At 40.1% G+C, this 9,974-nt stretch overlaps 1 protein-coding gene across 1 annotated transcript; it reads left to right on the plus strand.

The window, feature by feature from the left end:
- Nucleotides 1–1,388: 1,388 nt before the first annotated feature.
- On the plus strand, nucleotides 1,389–3,224 carry LINGO2 (leucine rich repeat and Ig domain containing 2; the record flags this gene model as incomplete). The annotated part of the gene is made up of 1 exon (XM_082616586.1): nucleotides 1,389–3,224. The coding sequence occupies one exon, from the start codon at nucleotides 1,389–1,391 to the stop codon at nucleotides 3,207–3,209; it is 1,821 nt and encodes a 606-aa protein (XP_082472712.1). The 3' UTR covers nucleotides 3,210–3,224.
- Between the last annotated feature and the right edge of the window lie 6,750 nt (nucleotides 3,225–9,974).

Consider the following 9,974-nt stretch of genomic DNA (forward strand, 5'->3'; position numbering starts at 1 on the left):
GGATCCTCCTGGATCGGGGCACAAACCCGCATCCCCTGCATCGGCACGTGGACTCTCAACCACTGCACCACCACGGAAGCCCCACAGTATTATCTTAAATAATTGTTGTTTGATAACAACCCTAGTTGTTATTTTTTATGGATAGATTTGTTTAGATGTAGACATAGCTATACATACAGACAGAGACATATATGTAAACACTGACTGGAGAATTATACTCTTACAGCTCAGCAGCAAATGTTGAAATTTCATCAAATGCCTTTTTATCTAAAAATATTGTCTTAAACAACTTACCTTTGAGTAAAATTTGGTGTTTTTGGATGAAGTGCCCCCCCAGGGATCTCAGGTTGAGAAGCACTGCTCCATAACACACCTCTCGCTATTCAGTTGAGCCGTAAGTTCAGTGTCTGCTTAACTATATACATTTAAAACATACTCATTTCCAATCTCATTTGATACCTATTTAATTTCAGGTTAACATGCTTACTGGGTTTGAATTTAAATATGAAGAAATGATAGTCCATTTATTATTTAAAAACATTTTTTTCCTTAAAATGATGACTCTTCTCACTCTTACATATTTAACCCAAAATCTTAAAGAAAGCATTTTCATCATCATAGCTGCTATGATGCCTTGATTCTGCCTTATCTCTATGATAAACATGAAGAGTACAGGGAGATTTTGAGGATCTTTTTGTTTACCTCAAAAAAGAAAAACCCTTCATAAATCAAAATTTACTGAATTATGAAAGAGGTACACCTTCTAATTGAAAGGGACTTTTTAATAGAAAACTTATATATGAAGGTAAAAAGTCTCATCTTCTTTCTCTGAATGTAACTTTGTTTTGTACTTGGAACCCAAGGGCCTGATGTTGAATGAAGCTTCTCTTAGCTTCATTCTGAACAGAGGATGACATTCCCAAACATCAGAGATGCAGACACTGATTCAAACTGAAGAGGTGTCCTCTTAGCCATTGACCTCTGCTTTGGTCCTTTGAGTTCAAAACAGAACCTTTTGTGAAATGTATTGTTTTGCTCCACAGTCTGTGCCAGACACTGTCATAGTCTCTTTCTAGTTGTCCGATACTGAAATTGTCATAACTCTAGGAAGCTACTATTATCATCCCCCTTGTTTCCATTTTACAGCCAAGAAAACTGAAGTACAGGGAGATGCAATAACTTACCTGAGATCGTGTAGCTAACAATGGCAGCTCTCAGGTTTAAAGCTCAGATCTGTAGCGTTCCAAATCCAGGGTCTTCTTCATTGTACTCACTGTCTCATTTATGTCTCTTTACCTATCTATGTCCTAACTCAATTTCACTTCCTCTCTCTTTGGCCCCTTCTCCTGCAGGCCCGTGACCAAGGTGTAAGACTAAGAGGGGGAGTCATGCTTCACACGGCCTTATCATGTTGGCAGCCATTCCTGGGTCTGGCTGTGGTCTTAATCTTCATGGGATCCACCATTGGCTGCCCTGCTCGCTGCGAGTGCTCAGCCCAGAACAAATCTGTTAGCTGCCACCGAAGGAGATTGATTGCCATCCCAGAGGGCATTCCCATCGAGACCAAAATCTTGGACCTCAGCAAGAACAGGCTGAAAAGTGTCAACCCTGAAGAATTCATCTCATACCCTCTGCTGGAGGAGATAGACTTGAGTGACAACATCATCGCCAACGTGGAGCCAGGAGCATTTAACAACCTCTTCAACCTGCGTTCCCTCCGCCTCAAGGGCAATCGCCTGAAGTTGGTCCCTCTGGGGGTCTTCACGGGCCTCACCAACCTCACCAAGCTTGACATTAGTGAAAATAAGATTGTCATTTTACTAGACTACATGTTCCAGGATTTGCATAACCTGAAGTCTCTAGAAGTGGGGGATAATGATTTGGTTTATATATCACATAGGGCCTTCAGTGGGCTGCTTAGCTTGGAACAGCTCACCCTGGAGAAATGCAACCTAACAGCGGTACCAACAGAAGCCCTCTCCCATCTCCGCAGCCTCATCAGCCTGCATCTGAAGCATCTCAATATCAACAACATGCCCGTGTATGCCTTTAAAAGACTGTTCCACCTGAAACATCTAGAGATTGACTATTGGCCTTTACTGGATATGATGCCTGCCAATAGCCTCTATGGTCTCAACCTCACATCCCTCTCAATCACGAACACCAACCTGTCCGTTGTACCCTTCCTTGCCTTTAAACACCTGGTCTATCTGACCCACCTTAACCTCTCCTACAATCCCATCAGCACTATCGAAGCAGGCATGTTCTCGGACCTGATCCGCCTTCAGGAGCTTCATATAGTGGGGGCCCAGCTCCGCACCATTGAGCCTCACTCCTTCCAAGGGCTCCGCTTCCTTCGTGTGCTCAATGTGTCTCAGAACCTACTGGAAACTTTGGAAGAGAATGTTTTCTCCTCCCCTAGGGCTTTGGAGGTCCTGAGCATTAATAACAACCCACTGGCCTGTGACTGCCGCCTTCTCTGGATCCTGCAGCGTCACCCCACCCTGCAGTTCGGTGGCCAGCAGCCCATGTGTGCTGGCCCAGACACCATTCGTGAGAGGTCATTCAAGGATTTCCATAGCACTGCCCTTTCTTTTTACTTTACCTGCAAAAAACCCAAAATCCGTGAAAAGAAGTTGCAGCATCTGCTAGTGGATGAGGGGCAGACGGTCCAGCTAGAATGCAATGCTGATGGAGACCCACAGCCTGTAATTTCCTGGGTGACACCTCGAAGGCGTTTCATCACCGCCAAGTCCAATGGAAGAGCCACTGTGTTGGGCGATGGCACCTTGGAAATCCGTTTTGCCCAGGATCAAGATAGCGGGATGTATGTTTGCATCGCTAGCAACGCCGCTGGGAATGACACCTTCACAGCCTCCTTAACTGTGAAAGGATTCACTTCAGACCGCTTCCTTTATGCAAACAGGACCCCTATGTACATGACCGACTCCAATGACACCGTTTCCAATGGCACCAATGCCAATACTTTTTCCCTGGACCTTAAAACAATACTGGTGTCTACAGCCATGGGCTGTTTCACATTCCTGGGAGTGGTTTTATTTTGTTTTCTCCTCCTTTTTGTGTGGAGTCGAGGGAAAGGCAAACACAAAAACAGCATTGACCTTGAGTATGTGCCCCGAAAAAACAATGGTGCTGTTGTGGAAGGGGAGGTGGCTGGACCCAGGAGGTTCAACATGAAAATGATATGAGGGTCGACCACTCCAGCTATTGTTTCCATGTCATTTTTGGTAACCAGTAAGACAGCCTGGCACAGTAACGCACTAGGTTAAAAGGCAACTTAGTGCAGCTGCCCCTGTGTCAAAGCAGGGTCCATGGAAGCAGGAGGACTTCTGATGGAGACTCTTCACCTAAAGGCAGGCAGGCATGTGTCAGAGCCCTTCACACAGTGGGATACTAATTGTTTGCATTGCAAATATTGGCATTCTGGGGATCTCAGTAATGAACCTGACCTTTGGCTTATGCTCATGGACAGTTATTCAACATTTTCTACCACTGCAAAAACAAAAGAATAAATAAAAAGGAACAACCTACAATGTAGGATTTACATATTAAAAAGACACATTTGTCCAAAACATACTCTACAGAAAAATTTGTATCTCTGATTCTCATTTGTTAAAGCCTTGCATCATACCGTATTGTTGGTTCAACACCACAAAGAAATCAATATATTCTTTACTTTTTTTTTGAAACATATATGCTGTATATGTTTTAAAGCAATATGAATGAGAGGTTGTGCTTTTAGTTGCTCACCACTATCGATCCAAGTGTGATTTCACCTTCCTTTACATAGAGATAACCCTGAGACTAGATCCCTGGAGTTATGGGCGGATATATGTTGAAAGATGTGTTTGTCTGATGTAGGATGCCAAGAAATAGGACCCAAGGCAAAAATGCTCAATTCTGTTAACTTCTGTTAGTATAAATAAAGGCATGTGCCTAGTTTTGATACAGAATGGAATATTTTTTATACTTGTGATATCACACTGGACCAGTTTACTGTTACAAAGTCCTTGGTTTCTCCAGAAGGTGGTGTGCCACTGTTTATCCTTGTAAAATGCAAGGTAGGTGTTAATAATGAAAATTATTCATTTAACCGCAACTTGATTTTACTTTCATCGATTGCTACTAATGGGTTAATAGAAAATGGAAGAGGATGTGATTGTTATATATACTCAGAGGGCACTATTCAGCTCGTAGCTAAGATCAACAATTCAGATGTTTAAAAGCTCTCTGGATAAGGAGGAGTTCTCAGATTCCAACACAAACCAGGGTGATCCATGCATTACACGATCCATGCAACTATGGATCTGTTTAAAATATGATAGCTGTCTGAAGGCTAGATTGCTTCCAGTCTAAGGAATCATCTAGCTACTGCAACTCTGCTGTTGTCTATTCAAATACTTTAAACACAGTATTATCTTTGGGCCTCTCACTACTGTGGCCTCTCCCGTTGCGGAGCACAGGCTCCGGACACGGAGGCTCAGCGGCCATGGCTCACAGGCCCAGCTGCTCCACGGCATGTGGGATCTTCCTGGACCGGGGCACAAACCCGTGTCCCCTGCATCGGCAGGTGGACTCAACCACTGTGCCACCAGGGAATCCCCACAGTATTATCTTAAATGGACAACTTCAGGGTTTCTCCCTGCTTCCTCTCCAAGTAGATGCTGATTTTTATTTTGAAAATTGTCTGGTGTAGACAAGAAGAATCTGTCTTGTTTTTAAAGAAGTGGCAAAAATCAAGGTAGATTAAGAAGCACTTACTGATTTTTTTTTCTCTCTACTGAAGAAAAACTAAGATTTACCCCTATAAATAGGTTAAATCGTGCTGACACTTTCACCCCTCTGAATGAAGGCTGTTTATCCAATTCAGTTTGTGTTACTGATTGGTACTCAAAGTTAAAATATTATAGTTTAAAAAAAATGGCGTCATGCCATTACCACCAGTGACCTGGTTCAAATGAGACATAATTCCATTTGGCTAAAAGTTGAGTCAATGGTTTTCAAAGCATATACAGTTGACCCTTGAACATGGGAGTTAGGGGTGATGATGCTCTGCACAGTTGAAAATCTTCATATAACTTAGCCCTGTGTATCCACAGTTCCGCATCCATGGATTCAACCAACATCAGATCGCATAGTACTTATAGTATTTACCGTTGAAAAGAATTTGTGTATAAGTGGACCTGCACAGTTCGAACCTATGTTGTTCAAGGGTCAACTATATTTATGTGATCTGAGAAAGCACTGAATATATAGAGTGTATTCATGACATACAATATATTTAATTAGCATAGAACAGATAGATATCTACACTTTTCACACTTTGAGAGAGACCTAGAAAAGAGTACCCTTTTGGACAGCATGTAAGCTGGAGTAGAAGGTCTCTGGGGTTTGTTTCTTGACATATCAGACTGGAGGTTTGACTTTCAAAAAGCTGGCTTTTTTGAGTATCTGAAATTTTGTGTAACTTCAATAAAATTAAATTGACCCCAATAAAAAAGTGACAGGTCCAGAAATTGTTTGCCAACTGGATAGCAACATGGTTAAGCCCATTTCTCCCTTAATAAAGGGTAGAAAATGAGATAGAAAGATTGAAGAATTGCCTGCTTGAATCATTTTTCATTTGACTTTCCTGATGATTATCATACATCACTTAGAAATTCATTTCCTTCTTATGGCAATTAACTACCTTATTTATATCTAACAATATAATCAAGATCTTACAAATTCTATCAGAATTCCAACTTGTGTGCAAATGGAATGGAGTCTTTCAAACTTAAAAATGAACAAAGTTAGAGAGATAGTCTTCCAAAAGTTAGTGGAGAGTACTTTGCATGGAGTAAGTACTTAACTAATTGGCCAACGAAAACAGAGAAAGAGAAACATTTAGCAGTTAATAAAAGGGCTTTATAATTCTAACTGCTGTTTTCTGTCAAAATAAAAGTTGACCAAAAAGCTTAGTCAAATGAAATTGGATTAAAGTTAACCCATCCGTGAAAAGATTTAGTTATCATTCCACAGGAAGAAAAGAGATTGCACTCTTTCAGGGGTTTCCATACTCTGATCCCTGGAACACTAGTTATTTAAGATATTAATAAGTGTTCTTCCCAAAAAAGAGTCCCATAGACTAATAAGTTGGGAAAATGGTGCATTCTGTAACCACCTCGTGGAGGTTCAATATCTATTTGAGCCTAATAAATCCTCTGAAAAGTCCAATAAACAAGAATCCTGTTTAATTTTGTTTACCTTGGGGTTTCTCTTACTTATCTGAGCATGAAGCACTTCTTTCATGATGCAACTGTTAAACATCTTGAAAAAGTAGAGTTCCACAGAACCCAGTTTGGTCGACATTGGACTAAAATAGTCCTCTTCCGAATTATTCCTAAACCCAATGTTTCCCAGAAGAGTAAAATTACTATTTGAATTGGGCTCCAATAGATTACAAACAAAAAGAAATATGCCACCTGGATAAGTGATCTGATCATAAAAATGTACTGACCAGTTAGTTCTAGGAGAATCTGTGACTTTCTGTCTGAAGCATCATAGTAAAGGATTTATAGGTAACTGAATGGCCACTTAATTTTCTACATTCTCACTATCTGTTCAGATCTTCGGTTCCTTTTTATAACTGCAAAGCTCTGATCTTGGGTTCCGTTGACTAGAATCTTGGGGCTCTAGGATTGAATTTCACAAAGGGAATTTTCCCTTATGGCCTCAGTTTACCTCTTTGTTAGGTCCAACTAGACTGTGGTAAACAAAAGCAGTTTAGATCAGCAAGTGGGCCAAATTTTCCCCTGAGTAGTCATCTCGGGGTCATCATCTTCCCAGAGTATTTGTTCAAACTGTCCTAAGAAGAAATACAGTTGTTTGGCTCAGCATTTAACTCTAGTTTGACCAGTTCTGTGTGCATACTAAGCATCTTCAGAGAAGATTTTATACTCCCTAGGCATTAAATTTCTAGAAAAAAAATTCCCTGACTAGAGCCCTAATGGTCAGAGAATTGATCTATGCCCCCAAATGTCTGAAATACATGTTATTAGAGTATGATAACTCACCAAACGATTTGGCCTAATGTGTTCCTGGCAAGGGATTTCTACTTTTCCAAGTTCTCATGTTACTTACTTTTTTTTCATTTTCATTGCATTTATAATTATGAGCTTTTCAAATATTCTCAAAGTTTGAAAATGTAAACCAAGAATTGCCAAGACTTGTATTTCCTAGTCCCAGAGGACATTTTCAGAGCTCTGGTTTTGCTCAAGTTTCTCAGAACTTTTGCTTATCACCAACAACTCCCCAGTAGTATAAAGGCATTCAGGATTTGCTCTAAAGTGTTCAAGGTGGATTCTTTTTCCATTGTTCTGTCAAATATTCTGTTCTCTTCAGTTCTCAGAGGAGTCCAGAAATTATAATCTTCCATGACTTTTTCTAAAAAGAATTATTTAAATCTCACCTGCATTTAAGCCTGACCTTTGTCATTTTCCATGACTCAAGTAGGAACAAATATATTTATATATTATAAGGTACAAAAGACAGGATGTGATCTTGGAGAAGAAAAATTGAGTAGAGCCCCATGTAGATTGACTTACCCTTCCAGGGTCTCTCTTTATCTCCACATCAAGACATTTGTTTTAACTTCAGGGACTGTGCTCAGAAGCTGTTCAACACCACAGAATATGTTTTCAGGCTTTCTAGGAAAGAAAAAAAATACACATCATTTTCAACTTAGAAGGCTAAGATCTGACCAAAAAAATATCAGAAGTTTAAAGAAAGGTTGGACGGAGACGTTTGAATCCATTTTAATCCTATTTCCTTTATTACTATTTTTTACAGTTATCTTCTAACTGAAGAAACATCAGAGGTTATACTCTTCTTTAACTTGCATCAGTGTCTTTTTTGTCCCTATTACCTATGTCCTGGGCACATCTATATAGCTCACATAAGCCATTCCAAATGGATTTTGTGCCATGTGAACCTAGTAACAAAGCATGTGAGGCCAAAGCCATTCATTCTACTTAGTATTTAGGTAAAGATTTATCCCCTTTATTCCTGGGGTTAAAGTCCTAGAAACATTTCCCATTAGACTAATATCAGTACACGAGGTGCCTGGTGATTTCCATTGACTTTCCACCATTGGCTTTGAGAGCCCCATCCTTTCTTCTAAAATCCTTGCTCTCTTCTGATTGAGGACGTTCTGGAGTTATCCTTGCCCTCGTGTGTGGAAAGCCTTGAGGAATGAACCATTACCTGACTTGTTGATTTTAGAGTTGCATGTTAGGCAGCAGAGTGTGCTTCCTGGTACTTTGGCAAACATTTGACATGAATCTCTGTTACTCTTCCCTTAACTCCTCCAAAAGCCGTTCCAAAGACAGCCTTCTCAGTCTCACTCCAGCAAAAGTCCTGCTACAGGGAAGGGAGAGCTTCACGGTCTAAGTCAATGAGATCAAAATGAGAGCTGATTTGCCATGATATTTAGCTAAGAAGTTACCTAACAAAAAATGGGTTTAGCAGCCATAGGCCTAGACTTGCAAGATTTAGCCAAGTAAACCATGCTTTAAATCAACAATGAATGACAGGTTTTCAAATCTGAAGTTGGCTTTTCTGTTTTGGTAGCAGTAAATGTAGCTCTGCGTATTTTCTCAAAAATGTTAGAGAATGAAAACTGCTTACCTGTTGTGAGCTTTTCAACAGATTGTCTAGGATAAAATGTTTGCAGCAAAAAAAAAAAAAGACATAATTAAGAAGTTTGTAAAAGCTTTGTTTTTCTAAAACAGGCCTGAACTGAAGCTGATGTTCCTCTTTCAAAATATAGGAATCTGATCAAGACAAGCTTGCAAGTACCCAGACTGCCCTTCTCCAGTTGGCCAAAGTCTTTAATACCTCTTCTCCCCTCCCCTTCCCCCTCTCCCTGGAGAACATTCTGAATAGGAAGGAGGAAAAGATCAGGGGCTACTAACTCCCCTGAGACAGCTCACAGAGAGAGGAAAGCTTTTGTACTCCCCCCATTCCTGCCTTCTTTCCTGATACTACAATTGAAATGATCCCTCATTCTCCAGTTCTGCCTTACTCACCACTGTCACCCCCCAGCTGCTGTCATACCTCATCAATGAATGCTCTCCCCAGGGAAAAGTCTCCTCTCATTAGTACTCAGAAATTCTTGGGCAATTGTTAAACTGGAAATTGCTTTCTTTAAAAAGCCCTCCAGCCTATCTCACATAACACGTTAAAAGTTAAGACTTACCATTCACATAATCACAAGCTGACAGCAATCTGCAGGTTGAGTGATTCTGATTTTTTTTCTCTCTCTCTCTTCTAGAAGCAGGTGGGTTGATATAATGCCAGCCTTAAATAGAAGCTTTATTTATAGCCTTAGCAGAATGAGCAAAGAGCTGGCATAATCAAGAGAGTACTGCATATTTTAAGGAAGGCTTTGCCTTTAATATGCAAAATAGCCATAAGATAACAAAAATGCAAATTTACATTCTCCTAAATTGGTTAACTGTATTAACTCCAATAAAGTTGAAAAGATAACTTTCCATACTACAAATGGGTCAGAGTCAAAGACGCTGGGTCTATTCTATGAGGACAAACAAAAAACAAAAACCCAGAAATTTGGTTGCCATGTTAACTTTCTTCATTTTCTTGCAAACTTCCTATTCTAAATTGCTTTAATATTTTTAATCTCCACTACAATGAACTCAATGTAATCTGCAATACCATGTAATCAACAAATAAAGATTAAGCAGGGGGATAATTCAGACTTGCAAAAGGAATTCAATCTTTACAACAATGTGTGTCCAGCAACACACTGAGTCATATACATATCTGTGTGATGGCAAGAGATAGGAACTGAGTCATGAACAAACTTTTTAGAGGCTATTTGGAAGGAAACATGCTCTTTTCCTCCCCCGTTATAAAATCAGGTGTACCACACATACATGTGTGTTGCTTTGATA

Source organism: Mesoplodon mirus, assembly GCF_964341445.2.
Source record: "Mesoplodon mirus genome assembly, chromosome: 1".
Lineage (NCBI taxonomy): Eukaryota > Metazoa > Chordata > Mammalia > Artiodactyla > Ziphiidae > Mesoplodon > Mesoplodon mirus.